Here is an 18,440-nt window from a genome sequence, read left to right as displayed (position 1 = left end):
TTGTGTATGGACAGTCCTTATGGATGGACAGTCCTTATGGATGGTCAGTCCTTGTGTATGGTCAGTCCTTGTGTATGGTCAGTCCTTGAGGATGGTCAGTCCTTATGGATGGACAGTCCTTATGGATGGACAGTCATTGTGTATGGACAGTCCTTGTGTATGGTCAGTCATTGTGTATGGACAGTCCTTGTGTATGGTCAGTCCTTGTGTATGGACAGTCCTTGTGTATGGACAGTCCTTGTGTATGGTCAGTCCTTGTGTATGGACAGTCCTTGTGTATGGACAGTCCTTGTATACATAGCTCTGTCCATTCATTTGAGAGTGGTCACATTTCTGTGTTTATTATCGTTTGAACAACAGATTGCCCCTTTAAAGGCCAGTGGTTTATCAGCTACATTCCACATATATCTGAGTACTGAGGTTAAAACAGGTTTGGGCTGTAGACAGGCAGAGGTATGCTGGTCTACACAGCAGTTACAATACTAGGAATAACTAGGCTATACTTCTTGACAATGTGGTCAAGCCTGTTGGCGCTTTCTCCTTCACACTCTCCCTACCTGTCTTCCTCCCTGTCTCCCTGCCTGTCTAACTACCCGTCTCCCTACCCGTCTCCCTGCATGTCTCCCTGCATGTCTCCCTCCATTTCTCCCTTCCTGTCTCCCTTCCTGTCTCCCTACCTGTCTTCCTCCCTGTCTCCCTGCCTGTCTAACTACCCGTCTCCCTACCCGTCTCCCTGCATGTCTCCCTGCATGTCTCCCTCCATTTCTCCCTTCCTGTCTCCCTTCCTGTCTCCCTACCTGTCTCCCTTCCGGTCTCCCTCCATTTCTCCCTACCTGTCTCCCTACCTGTCTCCATTCCATTTCTCCCTACCTGTCTCCCTACCTGTCTCCCTTCCGGTCTCCCTCCATTTCTCCCTACCTGTGTCTCCCTTCCGGTCTCCCTCCATTTCTCCCTACCTGTCTCAAACACACCTACTCGTCTGATCACAAACCAGAAATATCACGCTGTCTGGCCTGGGAAGGAAGACTTCTGATTCTCACCAACAGTTATCAGAGAGTGAATGGTGCGAACTGTCTCCTGTCTGTGTGTAATGCTCCCTAACCCAGAGAGTCTCCTGTCTGTGTGTGATGCTCCCTAACCCAGAGAGAGTCTCCTGTCTGTGTGTGATGCTCCCTAACCCAGAGAGAGTCTCCTGTCTGTGTGTGATGCTCCCTAACCCAGAGAGTCTCCTGTCTGTGTGTGATGCTCTATAAGCCAGAGAGTCTCCTGTCTGTGTGTGATGCTCCCTAACCCAGAGAGAGTCTCCTGTCTGTGTGTGATGCTCCCTAACCCAGAGAGTCTCCTGTCTGTGTGTGATGCTCTATAACCCAGAGAGTCTCCTGTCTGTGTGTGATGCTCCCTAACCCAGAGAGTCTCCTGTCTGTGTGTGATGCTCTCTAACTTCAGAGACTACCTTCCTTCTTCCTGAAGTGTGCACTCATTCACTACATCCCACAAATGTAAAAAAGCATTAGATTGGTATAGGCATGGACTAGAGGTAGTTTCCATGTACCAGTCATTTTCTTTTCTAAATCCATGAAGGCAAGTGAAACAACTGGAATCTTAAGGGGAGAAAGGCGAGAGGACAGGGACAACCATGGTGAGTGTGAACAGAGAACGTCCTCATCCACGACACACGGGGTTTGATGGACTGGAGAGTGGCCGTTCTCTTCTTGAAAGATCTAGGGCACAGGGTTTGATGGACTGGAGGGTGGCCGTTCTCTTCTTGAAAGATCTAGGGCACAGGGTTTGATGGACTGGAGGGTGGCCGTTCTCTTCTTGAAAGATCTAGGGCACAGGGTTTGATGGACTGGAGGGTGGCCGTTCTCTTCTTGAAAGATCTAGGGGTGTAAATTCACTAGGAACCAAACGGAAGCAAACGGGCTGAAATCGGACCTTAAAAGAAACACACGTTTTTTTTTTGCAACAAGTTCTCCGTTGCATTTTGTTGTTGGTGGTTTGCAGTAATGAACACACCCTACCACATGAACACACCCCACCACATGAACACACCCCACCACATGAACACACCCCACCACATGAACACACCCCACCACATGAACACACCCCACCACATGAACACACCCCACCACATGAACACACCCCACCACATGAACACACCCCACCACATGAACACACCCCACCACATGAACACACCCCACCACATGAACACACCCCACCACATGAACACACCCCACCACATGAACACACCCCACCACATGAACACACCCCACCACATGAACACACCCCACCACATGAACACACCCCACCACATGAACACACCCCACCACATGAACACACCCCACCACATGAACACACCCCACCACATGAGTTCCAAAAACAGTCCTTCTCAGACACAGACGCTGCGTTCCTAACCAAGTGGGAGGTGGGAATTTGTAAATAACAGCTAGATGCATTCAAGTGCTTTGAACTCGTTGAGAAAAACGCTGATTAGCTATTGGCCAACAAGCTGCGTATACCATAAACCAAAAAATACTACACTGCTTTTAACAAAATTATAGTGTTAAAAAAAAGAAAGATAGTTTTGTTACATTTAACTGCCAAAAAATGATGTATCAATGTAATTTTCTTAGTAGGTGACAGAGGTCAGCATGTGGGAAGAGTTTCAACGAGGGTCTAGGGCCCCTTGTTCAGGGGCAGAAAGACAGATTTGTACCTTATCAGCTCGGGGATTCGATTTTGCAACCTTTCGGTTACTAGTCCAACACTCTAACCACTAGGCTACCTTCCTCCTCTACACTCTAACCACTAGGCTACCCTGCCTCCTCTACACTCTAACCACTAGGCTACCTGCCTCCTCTACACTCTAACCACTAGTCTACCTGCCTCCTCTACACTCTAACCACTAGTCTACCTGCCTCCTCTACACTCTAACCACTAGTCTACCTGCCTCCTCTACACTCTAACCACTAGTCTACCTGCCTCCTCTACACTCTAACCACTAGTCTACCTGCCTCCTCTACACTCTAACCACTAGTCTACCTGCCTCCTCTACACTCTAACCACTAGGCTACCTGCCTCCTCTACACTCTAACCTCTAGACTACCAGCCTCCTCTACACTCTAACCACTAGGCTACCTGCCTCCTTTACACTCTAACCACTAGGCTACCCTGCCACCCCTCTAACCACTAGACTACCTGCCTCCTCTACACTCTAACCACTAGTCTACCTGCCTCCCCTACACTCTAACCACTAGGCTACCTGCCCCCCCCTACACTCTAACCACTAGACTACCTGCCTCCCCTACACTCTAACCACTAGGCTACCTGCCCCCCCTACACTCTAACCACTAGACTACCTGCCCCCCCTACACTCTAACCACTAGGCTACCTGCCCCCCTACACTCTAACCACTAGGCTACCTTCCCCCCTCCACTCTAACCACTAGGCTACCTGCCGCCCCAACACTCTAACCACTAGACTACCTGCCCCCCCTACACTAACCACTAGGCTACCTGCCCCCCTACACTCTAACCACTAGGCTACCTGCACCCCCTACACTCTAACCATTAGGCTACCTTCCCCCCTCCACTCTAACCACTAGGCTACCTGCCGCCCCAACACTCTAACCACCAGGCTACCTGCCTCCCCTACACTCTAACCACTAGGCTACCTGCCGCCTCTACACTCTAACCACTAGGCTACCTGCCGCCTCTACACTCTAACCACTAGTCTACCTGCCGCCCCTACACTCTAACCACTAGTCTACCTGCCTCCTCTACACTCTAACCACTAGTCTACCTGCCTCCCCTACACTCGAACCACTAGTCTACCTGCCTCCCCTCCACTCTAACCACTAGGCTACCTGCCTCCCCTACACTCGAACCACTAGACTACCTGATAGAGGAGCTTCCCACTAGTAATTACCAGTTGGAGGGCCATTCAAGTAGATTTTTCCAAGTCGTATGTGATAAATTCCCACTTGGTTACGAACACAGCACATTCTCTATTTATGAGGTTAACCTGCCCTCTAGTGGTGTTAGGTTGTACTGCAGCCTACAGGTTCTCACGTTCTGAGAAAATTTACCTTAGAATGAATTCTCTCCCCCTTTGACTGTATCTCTGTCAACAACAAGAATGATACCACCCTGCATACCACTGCTGGCTTGCTTCTGAAGCTAAGCAGGGTTGGTCCTGGTCAGTCCCTGGATGGGAGACCAGATGCTGCTGGAAGTGGTGTTGGAGGGCCAGTAGGAATCAAATCAAATCAAATTTTATTTGTCACATACACATGGTTAGCAGATGTTAATGCGAGTGTAGCGAAATGCTTGTGCTTCTAGTTCCGACAATGCAGTGATAACCAACAAGTAATCTAACTAACAATTCCAAAACTACTGTCTTATACACAGTGTAAGGGGATAAGGAACATGTACATAAGGATATATGAATGAATGATGGTACAGAGCAGCATACAGTAGATGGTATCGAGTACAGTATATACATATGAGATGAGTGTGTAGACAAAGTAAACAAAGTGGCATAGTTAAAGTGGCTAGTGATACATGTGTTACATAAGGATGCAGTCGATGATGTAGAGTACAGTATATACATATGCATATGAGATGAATAATGTAGGGTAAGTAACATTATATAAGGTAGCATTGTTTAAAGTGGCTAGTGATATATTTACATCATTTCCCATCAATTCCCATTATTAAAATGGCTGGAGTTGGGTCAGTGTCAATGACAGTGTGTTGGCAGCAGCCACTCAATGTTAGTGGTGGCTGTTTAACAGTCTGATGGCCTTGAGATAGAAGCTGTTTTTCAGTCTCTCGGTCCCAGCTTTGATGCACCTGTACTGACCTCGCCTTCTGGATGATAGCGGGGTGAACAGGCAGTGGTTCGGGTGGTTGATGTCCTTGATGATCTTTATGGCCTTCCTGTAACAACGGGTGGTGTAGGTGTCCTGGAGGGCAGGTAGTTTGCCCCCGGTGATGCGTTGTGCAGTCCTCACTACCCTCTGGAGAGCCTTACGGTTGAGGGCGGAGCAGTTGCCGTACCAGGCGGTGATACAGCCCGCCAGGATGCTCTTGATTGTGCATCTGTAGAAGTTTGTGAGTGCTTTTGGTGACAAGCCGAATTTCTTCAGCCTCCTGAGGTTGAATAGGCGCTGCTGCGCCTTCTTCACGACGCTGTCAGTGTGAGTGGACCAATTCAGTTTGTCTGTGATGTGTATGCCGAGGAACTTAAAACTAGCTACCCTCTCCACTACTGTTCCATCGATGTGGATAGGGGGGTGTTCCCTCTGCTGTTTCCTGAAGTCCACAATCATCTCCTTAGTTTTGTTGACGTTGAGTGTGAGGTTATTTTCGTGACACCACACTCCGAGGGCCCTCACCTCCTCCCTGTAGGCCGTCTCGTCGTTGTTGGTAATCAAGCCTACCACTGTTGTGTCGTCCGCAAACTTGATGATTGAGTTGGAGGCGTGCGTGGCCACGCAGTCGTGGGTGAACAGGGAGTACAGGAGAGGGCTCAGAACGCACCCTTGTGGGGCCCCGTGTTGAGGATCAGCGGGGAGGAGATGTTGTTGCCTACCCTCACCACCTGGGGCGGCCCGTCAGGAAGTCCAGTACCCAGTTGCACAGGGCGGGGTCGAGACCCAGGGTCTCGAGCTTGATGACGAGCTTGGAGGGTACTATGGTGTTGAATGCCGAGCTGTAGTCGATGAACAGCATTCTCACATAGGTATTCCTCTTGTCCAGTTGGAGGCACTGGTCTAAAAGAATATCCCAATGCCCCAGGGCAGTGATTGGGGACACTGCCCTGTGTAGGGTGCTGTCTTTTGGGTGGGATGTTAAACGGGTGTCCTGACTCTCTGAGGTCATTAAAGATCCCATGGCACTTATCGTAAGAGTAGGGGTGTTAACCCGGTGTCTAGGCTAAAGTCCCAATCTGGCCCTCATACCATCATGGTCACCTAATAATCCTCAGTTTACATTTGGCTCATTCCTCTCCCCTGTAACTATTCCCCAGGTCGTCGCTGCAAATGAGAACGTGTTCTCAGTCAACTTACCTGTTAAAATCATAAAAAAGTGTGATTACACTAGCCTGGGTACCAGTCAACTGCACTTTATTCTCCAGTTACATGTTTTTAAAGGGCCTTTTTTGTAGCCTGGGTACCAGTCTGTTTGTGCCATCATGCCACTCCTGTTTATGACAAGAAGTGGCACAAGCTGACTGATACCCAGGCTATGATTCTGCATTAAAGAACTGACTGGTACCTAGGCTATGATTCTGCATTAAAGAACTGACTGGTACCCAGGCTATGATTCTGCATTAAAGAACTGACTGGTACCTAGGCTATGATTCTGCATTAAAGAACTGACTGGTACCCAGGCTATGATTCTGCATTAAAGAACTGACTGATACCCAGGCTATGATTCTGCATTAAAGAACTGACTGGTACCCAGGCTATGATTCTGCATTAAAGAACTGACTGATACCCAGGCTATGATTCTGCATTAAAGAACTGACTGGTACCTAGGCTATGATTCTGCATTAAAGAACTGACTGGTACCTAGGCTATGATTCTGCATTAAAGAACTGACTGGTACCCAGGCTATGATTCTGCATTAAAGAACTGACTGGTACCTAGGCTATGATTCTGCATTAAAGAACTGACTGGTACCCAGGCTATGATTCTGCATTAAAGAACTGACTGGTACCTAGGCTATGATTCTGCATTAAAGAACTGACTGGTACCCAGGCTATGATTCTGCATTAAAGAACTGACTGATACCCAGGCTATGATTCTGCATTAAAGAACTGACTGGTACCCAGGCTATGATTCTGCATTAAAGAACTGACTGATACCCAGGCTATGATTCTGCATTAAAGAACTGACTGGTACCTAGGCTATGATTCTGCATTAAAGAACTGACTGGTACCTAGGCTATGATTCTGCATTAAAGAACTGACTGGTACCCAGGCTATGATTCTGCATTAAAGAACTGACTGGTACCCAGGCTATGATTCTGCATTAAAGAACTGACTGGTACCCAGGCTATGATTCTGCATTAAAGAACTGACTGGTACCCAGGCTATGATTCTGCATTAAAGAACTGGAAACAGATCAGTATACCAACATTATTTATTTATCAAACAACATATAAGAAAATCTTTAACTTTACGCAGATTTTAGTTTTATAATATTTACAAAGACAACAACAACAAAAAACGAAACATTATTTGAAACAACAAATACATTTTTTTGCATGACACTATTCAGTGAAATAAATAAATATACACATTTAGCTTTTTGTTGTCCGGGACATTTATTGACAGACACTAAAATGTGAAACAGTTGAAGTTGGGAAAAAAGCTACAGTAGGAAGAAACCACAACATCCGAGAGGATGAAGACTGCTGACCTCTGACAGGTAAGACCTGGTTCTGGTATTCACAGTAGGAGAGCTGATCTAGGATCAGGTCCCCCAGGTCATTATGATCTAGGATCAGGTCCCCCAGGTCATTATGATCTAGGATCAGGTCCCCCAGGTCATTATGATCTAGGATCAGGTCCCCCAGGTCATTATGATCTAGGATCAGGTCCCCCAGGTCATTATGATCTAGGATCAGGTCCCCCAGGTCATTATGATCTAGGATCAGGTCCCCTAGGTCATTATGATCTAGGATCAGGTCCCCCAGGTCCATGTAATGTAATTCATTATGATCTAGGATCAGCACTCCTACTCTCATTCTTTATGACCTGATCCTAGATCACCACTCCTACTGAGACTCTTTATGACCTGATCCTAGATCACCACTCCTACTGAGACTCTTTATGACCTGATCCTAGATCACCACTCCTACTGAGACTCTTTATGACCTGATCCTAGATCACCACTCCTACTGAGACTCTTTATGACCTGATCCTAGATCACCACTCCTACTGAGACTCTTTATGACCTGATCCTAGATCACCACTCCTACTGAGACTCTTTATGACCTGATCCTAGATCACCACTCCTACTGAGACTCTTTATGACCTGATCCTAGATCACCACTCCTACTGAGACTCTTTATGACCTGATCCTAGATCAACACTCCTACTGAGAGTCTTTATTAATATGGGCCCAGACTGATACAGTACAGTTGAGACCTCTAACAGGCTGTCTCAGGTCGGTTGGTGAAGGCCACCAGGTCTTTCCTCTCAGACTCCTTGGTGTGGTTCTTGTCAGTCTGACACTCGTGACAGAAACATCCGGTAAACATCAACACAGTAGAGTTGTTTACCACATTCCTGTCCCCCCCTCTCTCCTCGGTCTCCCACAGAGGGAAGGAGAACATTGTGGAGACCGATGTGATTCTTTGTGTCCCTCTGCATGCCGTGTCCCAGTATCTCCTCTGCATGCCGTGTCCCAGTATCTCCTCTGCCTCTTTCTCTCCTTTCCTCCATTCCCCAAACTCTTTCTATTCCTTCTTCTCCCCAACCACAGGAGTTCCTCCTCCTCCTCCTCTTCTTCTCCCCAACCACCAGAGTTCCTCCTCCTATACCTCCTCTTCTCCCCAGCAACCAGAGTTCCTCCTCTTCCTCTTCCCAACCACCAGAGTTCCTCCTCCTCTTCCTCTTCTTCTCCCCAGCCACCAGAGTTCCTCCTCCTCCTCCTCACCCCAGCCACCAGAGTTCCTCCTCCTCTCCCCAGCCACCAGAGTTCCTACTCTTCTCCCCAGCCACCAGAGTTCCTCCTCCTCCTCCTCACCCCAGCCACCAGAGTTCCTCCTCCTCTCCCCAGCCACCAGAGTTCCTCCTCCTCTCCCCAGCCACCAGAGTTCCTCCTCTTCTCCCCAGCCACCAGAGTTCCTCCTCTTCTCCCCAGCCACCAGAGTTCCTCCTCCTCCTCTTCCCAGCCACCAGAGTTCCTCCTCCTCCTCCTCCTCTTCTCCCCAGCCACCAGAGTTCCTCCTCCTCCTCCCAGCCACCAGAGTTCCTCCTCCTCCTCCTCCTCTTCTCCCCAGCCACCAGAGTTCCTCCTCCTCTTCCCAGCCACCAGAGTTCCTCCTCCTCCTCCTCCTCCTCTTCTCCCCAGCCACCAGAGTTCCTCCTACTCTTCTCTCCGGCCACCAGGTTTCAGGTAATCAGGTGATGAGTTGTGGTTCCCAGACCTGACTGGCCAGCTGGGGCCGACACTGAGTGATGGCAGGAGGGCCAACAGACAGCTGACTGTCAAGACACAGACCACTAACCACGTGCTGCAGGGTCGGCCCTTTTGGCTTCCACTTCTACAGGAGGGGCAGAAAGATGGGGTGAGAAGAGGGAGGCAGGGGTGAGAGGAGGGAGGGAGGGGTGAGAGGAGGGAGGGAGGGGTGAGAGGAGGGAGGCAGGGGTGAAAGGAGGGAGCGAGGGTGGGGTGAGAGGGGGGGGTGAGAGGAGGGAGGAAGGGGTGAGAGGAGGGAGGAGGGAGGGGTGAGAGGAGGGAGGAGGGAGGGGTGAGAGGAGGGGGAGGGAGGGGTGAGAGGAGGGAGGGAGGGGTGAGAGGAGGGAGGCAGGGGTGAGAGGAGGGAGCGAGGGTGGGGTGAGAGGGGGAGGGAGGGGTGAGAGGAGGGAGGAAGGGGTGAGAGGAGGGAGGAGGGAGGGGTGAGAGGAGGGAGGGAGGGGTGAGAGGAGGGAGGAGGGAGGGGTGAGAGGAGGGGGAGGGAGGGGTGAGAGGAGGGAGGGAGGGGTGAGAGGAGGGAGGAGGGAGGGGTGAGAGGAGGGGGGGAGGGAGGGGTGAGAGGGAGGGAGGGGTGAGAGGAGGGAGGCAGGGGTGAGAGGAGGGAGCGAGGGTGGGGTGAGAGGGGGGGGGGTGAGAGGAGGGAGGAAGGGGTGAGAGGAGGGAGGAGGGAGGGGTGAGAGGAGGGAGGGAGGGGTGAGAGGAGGGAGGAGGGAGGGGTGAGAGGAGGGAGGGAGGGGTGAGAGGAGGGTGAGAGGGGGAGGAAGGAGGGGTGAGAGGGGGAGGAAGGAGGGGTGAGAGGAGGGAGGGAGGGGTGAGAGGAGGGAGGAGGGAGGGGTGAGAGGGGGGGTAAGAGGAGGGAGGAAGGGGTGAGAGGAGGGAGGAGGGAGGGGTGAGAGGAGGGAGGGATGGGTGAGAGGAGGGGTGAGAGGGGGAGGAAGGAGGGGTGAGAGGAGGGAGGGAGGGGTGAGAGGAGGGAGGAGGGAGGGGTGAGAGGAGGGAGGGAGGGGTGAGAGGAGGGAGGCAGGGGTGAGAGGAGGGAGGCAGGGGTGAGAGGAGGGAGCGAGGGTGGGGTGAGAGGGGGGGGTGAGAGGAGGGAGGAAGGGGTGAGAGGAGGGAGGAGGGAGGGGTGAGAGGAGGGAGGGATGGGTGAGAGGGGGAGGAAGGGGTGAGAGGAGGGAGGAGGGAGGGGTGAGAGGAGGGGGAGGGGTGAGAGGGGGGAGGCAGGGGTGAGAGGAGGGAGCGAGGGTGGGGTGAGAGGGGGAGGGAGGGGTGAGAGGAGGGAGGCAGGGGTGAGAGGAGGGAGCGAAGGTGGGGTGAGAGGAGGGGGAGGGGTGAGAGGAGGGAGGAAGGGGTGAGAGGAGGGAGGAGGGAGGGGTGAGAGGAGGGGGAGGGAGGGGTGAGAGGAGGGAGGAAGGGGTGAGAGGAGGGAGGGAGGGAGGGGTGAGAGGAGGGAGGGATGGGTGAGAGGAGGGGTGAGAGGAGGGAGGAAGGGGTGAGAGGAGGGAGGGAGGGGTGAGAGGAGGGAGGGAGGCAGGGGTGAGAGGAGGGAGGCAGGGGTGAGAGGAGGGAGAGGCATATGGCTTAGATAGGATCTCAACATTAACATGACATACATATGGCTTAGATAGGATCTCAACATTAACATGACATATGGCTTAGATAGGATCTCAACATTAACATGACATATGGCTTAGATAGGATCTCAACATTAACCTGACATATGGCTTAGATAGGATCTCAACATTAACATGACTGACATATGGCTTAGATAGGATTTCAACATTAACATGACTGACATATGGCTTTAGATAGGATTTCAACATTAACATGACTGACATATGGCTTAGATAGGATTTCAACATTAACATGACTGACATATGGCTTAGATAGGATCTCAACATTAACATGACATATGGCTTAGATAGGATCTCAACATTAACCTGACATACATATGGCTTAGATAGAAATGTGATTCCCTTTGAGATCCTATGTAGCTGTGAGGCTAACCTCAGACCAGACCAGCATCCCTATTCCCTATATAGTGCACTACTTTAGTCCAGGGCCCTATAGAACCCTATTCCCTATATAGTGCACTACTTTAGAGCAGAGCCCTATGGAACCCTATTCCCTATATAGTGCACTACTTTAGAGCAGAGCCCTATGGAACCCTATTCCCTATATAGTGCACTACTTGTTGACCAGAGTTCAGTATTTCAACTTTATTTAACTAGGCAAGTCCGTTAAGAACAAATCCTTATTTACAATGACGGCCTTCCCCAGACGACGCTGGGCCAATTGTGCACTGCCCTATGAGACTCCCAATCACGGCCGGTTGTGATACAGCCTGGATTCGAACCAGGGTGTCTGTAGTGATGCCTCTAGCTCTGAGATGCAGTGCCTTAGACCGCTGCACCACTCGGGAGCCAGTATAATGGGAAGGCTGATGGGACCGTAGGGAGAGGAGAGGCTGGTCCACGTCCCATACACACCTGTCTGTCGGTCTGACTGACTGACCTGTCGGGGCTCTTTCATGTTGCAGGGTTCCATCGTGACCTTTGACCCGGCAGTGAAAGCTGTGATGGCCAGACAGATGTCCTGCTGGCGTAGAAGAGGCTCCACCAGCTGCCACCTCTGTACAAGAGAGAGAGAGGGAGAGACAGAGAGAGAGAGAGAGACAGAAACAGAGACAGAGACAGAGACAGAGACACAGAGACACAGAGAGACAGAGAGAGCGACACACGCAAATTATTATTATTGTTATTACACATACTAACACTCCCATAACCACTATCTGTCCCTAGTGGTGGGTGATGGTACTGACCTGTGACTGTGGCCTCATCGCTCCAGAGCCTCGACTACACTCTGCTAGGCCCAGGCTGTCTGAACCCAGGCTCTCCAGACACATCCCTCCTTGTCTCAACACACTGGACACTGCATCCCGCTCCGGGATCCTGGGAGACACAAGAGGTGAGAGGGAGATAAGAGGGAGAGATGAGAGGAAGAGGTGAGAGGGAGATGAGAGAGAGAGGTGAGAGGGAGATGAGAGGGAGATGTGAGAGAGAGGGAGAGGTGAGAGGGAGATGAGAGAGAGAGGTGATAGGGAGAGGTGAGAGGGAGATGAGAGGGAGAGGTGAGAGGGAGAGGTGAGAGGGAGAGGTGAGAGGGAGATGAGAGAGAGGTGCGAGGGAGAAGTGAGAGGGAGAGGTGAGAAGGAGATGAGAGAGGTAAGAGAGAGGTAAGAGAGAGAGAGATGGGGGAAGGAAAATGGAGAGAGAGAGAAAGAGAGAGAGAGAGAGAGAGATGAGGGAAGGAAAAGGGAGAGAGAGAGAGAGATGGGGGAAGGAAAAGGGAGAGAGAGAGAGAGAGATGGGGGAAGGAAAAGGGAGAGAGAGAGAGAGAGAGAGAAAGAGAGAGAGAGAAGAGGGAAGGAAAAGGGAGAGAGAGAGAGAGAGAGAGAAAGAGAGAGAGAGAAGAGGGAAGGAAAAGGGAGAGAGAGAGAGAGAGAGAGAGAGAGAGAGAGAGAGAGAGAGAGAGAGAGAGAGAGAGAGAGAGAGAGAGATGGGGGAAGGAAAAAGGGAGAGAGAGAGAGAGAGAGAGAGAGAGAGAGAGAGAGAGAGAGAGAGAGATGGGGGAAGGAAAAGGGAGAGAGAGAGATGGGGGAAGGAAAAGGGAGAGAGAGAGATGGGGGAAGGAAAAGGGAGAGAGAGAGAGAGAGAGAGAGAGAGAGAGAGAGAGAGAGAGAGAGAGAGATGGGGGAAGGAAAAGGGAGAGAGAGAGAGAAAGAGAGAGAGAGAGAAAGAGAGAGAGAGAGATGGGGGGAGGAAAAGAGAGAGAGAGAGAGAGAGAGATGGGGGAAGGAAAAGGGAGAGAGAGAGAGAGAGAGAGAGAGAGAGAGAGAGAGAGAGAGAGAGAGAGAGAGAGAGAGAGAGAGATGGGGGAAGGAAAAGAGGGAGAGAGAGAGACGGAGCTTTACAGTTGAATGGTTGGTTATTGAATACATGTATAACTGTGAACTTCTGCTGTTTTTATTGTTTTTACTGTGAGAGCTGGGTGAGTAAGACTGCAAATATTGTCATTACACAACGTTTAAAAAAAGAGAAACACGGTACAAGGAAGCATGAGAGGAACAGGAGGTAATGGAGAGAGAGAGGAACAGGAGGTAATGGAGAGAGAGAGGAACAGGAGGTAATGGAGAGAGAGAGGAACATGAGGTAATGGAGAGAGAGAGGAACAGGAGGTAATGGAGAGAGAGGGGAACAGGAGGTAATGGAGAGAGAGAGGAACAGGAGGTAATGGAGAGAGAGGGGAACATGAGGTAATGGAGAGTGAGGGGAACAGGAGGTAATGGAGAGAGGGGAACAGGAGGTAATGGAGAGAGAGGAACAGGAGGTAATGGAGAGAGGGGAATAGGAGGTAATGGAGAGAGGAACAGGAGGTAATGGAGAGAGAGGGGAACAGGAGGTTCCAGCAATTTCTTCCTAGCTAGCTACATAGCCGTCTTTGTATCAAAGATAATTGCGTAATTATCGTATTTCGCCGTCCTAACGTAGTCTTCACTGCTCTGCCCAGCAGCTAGCCAGCTAGCTAACGTCCACCGATTAGCAGCACTGTAGAAACTATTACACTCAACTGAACGACTTGATTAGTGTAGTGTTAGCTAGCTACATAGCTGTCTTTGCTGTCTTCGTATCCAAGATAATTGTGTAGTTTAGAGTGTGTAGTCTTAGAGTGATTATCTTAATTTACCGAGGTTAGCTAGCCAGCTATTTGTCGTCCTTAACGTAGGAGACTCTGCTAGTTAGCCAACAGCTAGCCAACAGCTAGCCAACAGCTAGCCAACGTCTTCTGAATAGAACTCAACAACCCGGTCGCATTCACAGGAAGTATCACATTTTCATTTCATTTCATTACAGTACAACGGTTTGATTTGTTTGATCGTAGCTAGCTACATAGCTAGCTACATAGCCGTCTTTGTATCAAAGATAATTGTGTAGTCTAGAGCGATTTTCTAGGTTAGCTAGCCAGCTATTGTCGTTCTTTTAACGCAACGTAACGTAATCAACACTGCTAGCTAGCCAGCTAGCCCCCGAATAGCAGCACTGTCGAAACTATTACACTCAACGGAACGACTTGATTAGTGTAGTGTCAACAACGCACCCACTGCCAGCTAGCCTACTTCAGCAGTACTGTATCATTTTAATCATTTTAGTCAATAAGATTCTTGCTACGTAAGCTTAACTTTCTGAACATTCGAGACGTGTAGTCCACTTGTCATTCCAATCTCCTTTGCATTAGCGTAGCCTCATCTGTAGCCTGTCAACTATGTGTCTGTCTATCCCTGTTCTCTCCTCTCTGCACAGACCATACAAACGCTCCACACCGCGTGGCCGCGGCCACCCTAATCTGGTGGTCCCAGCGCGCACGACCCACGTGGAGTTCCAGGTCTCCGGTAGCCTCTGGAACTGCCGATCTGCGGCCAACAAGGCAGAGTTCATCTCAGCCTATGCCTCCCTCCAGTCCCTCGACTTCTTGGCACTGACGGAAACATGGATCACCACAGACAACACTGCTACTCCTACTGCTCTCTCTTCGTCCGCCCACGTGTTCTCGCACACCCCGAGAGCTTCTGGTCAGCGGGGTGGTGGCACCGGGATCCTCATCTCTCCCAAGTGGTCATTCTCTCTTTCTCCCCTTACCCATCTGTCTATCGCCTCATTTGAATTCCATGCTGTCACAGTTACCAGCCCTTTCAAGCTTAACATCCTTATCATTTATCGCCCTCCAGGTTCCCTCGGAGAGTTCATCAATGAGCTTGATGCCTTGATAAGCTCCTTTCCTGAGGACGGCTCACCTCTCACAGTTCTGGGCGACTTTAACCTCCCCACGTCTACCTTTGACTCATTCCTCTCTGCCTCCTTCTTTCCACTCCTCTCCTCTTTTGACCTCACCCTCTCACCTTCCCCCCCTACTCACAAGGCAGGCAATACGCTCGACCTCATCTTTACTAGATGCTGTTCTTCCACTAACCTCATTGCAACTCCCCTCCAAGTCTCCGACCACTACCTTGTATCCGTTTCCCTCTCGCTCTCATCCAACACCTCCCACACTGCCCCTACTCGGATGGTATCGCGCCGTCCCAACCTTCGCTCTCTCTCCCCCGCTACTCTATCATCTCTTCCCTCTGCTCAAACCTTCTCCAACCTATCTCCTGATTCTGCCTCCTCAACCCTCCTCTCCTCCCTCTCTGCATCCTTTGACTCTCTATGTCCCCTATCCTCCAGGCCGGCTCGGTCCTCCCCTCCCGCTCCGTGGCTCGATGACTCATTGCGAGCTCACAGAACAGGGCTCCGGGCAGCCGAGCGGAAATGGAGGAAAACTCGCCTCCCTGCGGACCTGGCATCCTTTCACTCCCTCCTCTCTACATTTTCCTCCTCTGTCTCTGCTGCTAAAGCCACTTTCTACCATTCTAAATTCCAAGCATCTGCCTCTAACCCTAGGAAGCTCTTTGCCACCTTCTCCTCCCTCCTCCCCCTCCCCCCCTCCTCCCTCTCTGCAGATGACTTCGTCAACCATTTTGAAAAGAAGGTCGACGACATCCGATCCTCGTTTGCTAAGTCAAACGACACCGCTGGTTCTGCTCACACTGCCCTACCCTGTGCTCTGACCTCTTTCTCCCCTCTCTCTCCAGATGAAATCTCGCGTCTTGTGACGGCCGGCCGCCCAACAACCTGCCCGCTTGACCCTATCCCCTCCTCTCTTCTCCCAACCATTTCCGGAGACCTTCTCCCTTACCTCACCTCGCTCATCAACTAATCCCTGACCGCTGGCTACGTCCCTTCCGTCTTCAAGAGAGCGAGAGTTGCACCCCTTCTGAAAAAACCTACACTCGATCCCTCCGATGTCAACAACTACAGACCAGTATCCCTTCTTTCTTTTCTCTCCAAAACTCTTGAACGTGCCGTCCTTGGCCAGCTCTCCCGCTATCTCTCTCAGAATGACCTTCTTGATCCAAATCAGTCAGGTTTCAAGACTAGTCATTCAACTGAGACTGCTCTCCTCTGTATCACGGAGGCGCTCCGCACTGCTAAAGCTAACTCTCTCTCCTCTGCTCTCATCCTTCTAGATCTATCGGCTGCCTTCGATACTGTGAACCATCAGATCCTCCTCTCCACCCTCTCCGAGTTGGGCATCTCCGGCGCGGCCCACGCTTGGATTGCGTCCTACCTGACAGGTCGCTCCTACCAGGTGGCGTGGCGAGAATCTGTCTCCTCACCACGCGCTCTCACCACTGGTGTCCCCCAGGGCTCTGTTCTAGGCCCTCTCCTATTCTCGCGATACACCAAGTCACTTGGCTCTGTCATAACCTCACATGGTCTCTCCTATCATTGCTATGCAGACGACACACAATTAATCTTCTCCTTTCCCCCTTCTGATGACCAGGTGGCGAATCGCATCTCTGCATGTCTGGCAGACATATCAGTGTGGATGACGGATCACCACCTCAAGCTGAACCTCGGCAAGACGGAGCTGCTCTTCCTCCCGGGGAAGGACTGCCTGTTCCATGATCTCGCCATCACGGTTGACAACTCCATTGTGTCCTCCTCCCAGAGCGCTAAGAACCTTGGCGTGATCCTGGACAACACCCTGTCGTTCTCAACTAACATCAAGGCGGTGGCCCTTTCCTGTAGGTTCATGCTCTACAACATCCGCAGAGTACGACCCTGCCTCACACAGGAAGCGGCGCAGGTCCTAATCCAGGCACTTGTCATCTCCCGTCTGGATTACTGCAACTCGCTGTTGGCTGGGCTCCCTGCCTGTGCCATTAAACCCCTACAACTAATCCAGAACGCCGCAGCCTGTCTGGTGTTCAACCTTCCCAAGTTCTCTCACGTCACCCCGCTCCTCCGCTCTCTCCACTGGCTTCCAGTTGAAACTCGCATCCGCTACAAGACCATGGTGCTTGCCTACGGAGCTGTGAGGGGAACGGCACCTCAGTACCTCCAGGCTCTGATCAGGCCCTACACCCAAACAAGGGCACTGCGTTCATCCACCTCTGGCCTGCTCGCCTCCCTACCACTGAGGAAGTACAGCTCCCGCTCAGCCCAGTCAAAACTGTTCGCTGCTCTGGCCCCCCAATGGTGGAACAAACTCCCTCACGACGCCAGGACAGCGGAGTCAATCACCACCTTCCGGAGACACCTGAAACCCCACCTCTTTAAGGAATACCTAGGATAGGATAAGTAATCCCTCTCACCCCCCTTTAAGATTTAGATGCACTATTGTAAAGTGACTGTTCCACTGGATGTCACAAGGTGAATGCACCAATTTGTAAGTCGCTCTGGATAAGAGCGTCTGCTAAATGACTTAAATGTAATGTAGAGAGAGGAACAGGAGGTAATGGAGAGAGAGGGGAACATGAGGTAATGGAGAGAGAGGGGAACAGGAGGTAATGGAGAGTGAGGGGATCATGAGGTAATGGAGAGAGAGGGGAACAGGAGGTAATGGAGAGAGAGAGGAACATGAGGTAATGGAGAGAGAGGGGAACAGGAGGTAATGGAGAGAGAGAGGAACAGGAGGTAATGGAGAGAGAGAGGAACATGAGGTAATGGAGAGAGAGAGGAACATGAGGTAATGGAGAGAGAGGGGAACAGGAGGTAATGGAGAGAGAGGGGAACAGGAGGTAATGGAGAGAGAGGAGAACAGGAGGTAATGGAGAGAGAGAGGTACAGGAGGTAATGGAGAGAGAGGGGAACAGGAGGTAATGGAGAGAGAGGGGAACAGGAGGTAATGGAGAGAGAGAGGTACAGGAGTTAATGGAGAGAGAGGGGAACAGGAGGTAATGGAGAGAGAGAGGAACAGGAGGTAATGGAGAGAGATGGGAACAGGAGGTAATGGAGAGAGAGAGGAACAGGGGGTAATGGAGAGAGAGAGGAACAGGAGGTAATGGAGAGAGAGGGGAACATGAGGTAATGGAGAGAGAGAGGAACAGGAGGTAATGGAGAGAGAGGGGAACAGGAGGTAATGGAGAGGGGAACAGGAGGTAATGGATAGAGAGGGGAACAGGAGGTAATGGAGAGAGAGGGGAACAGGAGGTAATGGAGAGAGAGGGGAACAGGAGGTAATGGATAGAGAGAGGTACAGGAGGTAATGGAGAGAGAGGGGAACAGGAGGTAATGGAGAGAGAGGGGAACAGGAGGTAATGGAGAGAGAGGTACAGGAGGTAATG

General features: G+C 51.1%; 2 protein-coding genes across 10 annotated transcripts in view; both read right to left on the bottom strand.

Annotated features, from left to right (window-relative positions):
• The window catches only part of LOC124046819 (dynactin subunit 1-like), an 808,447-nt gene that overhangs the window by 270,753 nt on the left and 519,254 nt on the right, over positions 1-18,440 (bottom strand). The gene's annotated exons all lie outside the window — the stretch shown is intronic.
• galnt16 (UDP-N-acetyl-alpha-D-galactosamine:polypeptide N-acetylgalactosaminyltransferase 16) overlaps positions 9,020-18,440 on the bottom strand; it is a 113,887-nt gene continuing 104,466 nt past the window's right edge. The window contains exons 13-15 of the mRNA XM_046367595.1: positions 12,036-12,165; positions 11,729-11,845; positions 9,020-9,281 (exon numbers count right to left, since the gene is read on the bottom strand). Of these exons, the coding sequence (XP_046223551.1) occupies positions 9,138-9,281; positions 11,729-11,845; positions 12,036-12,165 (391 nt within the window). The 3' untranslated portion in view covers positions 9,020-9,137. The remainder of the gene's footprint in view (positions 9,282-11,728; positions 11,846-12,035; positions 12,166-18,440) is intronic.

Source organism: Oncorhynchus gorbuscha, linkage group LG10, assembly GCF_021184085.1.
Source record: "Oncorhynchus gorbuscha isolate QuinsamMale2020 ecotype Even-year linkage group LG10, OgorEven_v1.0, whole genome shotgun sequence".
Classification (NCBI taxonomy): domain Eukaryota; kingdom Metazoa; phylum Chordata; class Actinopteri; order Salmoniformes; family Salmonidae; genus Oncorhynchus; species Oncorhynchus gorbuscha.
Note: the sequence above shows the minus strand (reverse complement) of the source record. Positions and strands in the feature narration are given on the sequence as shown.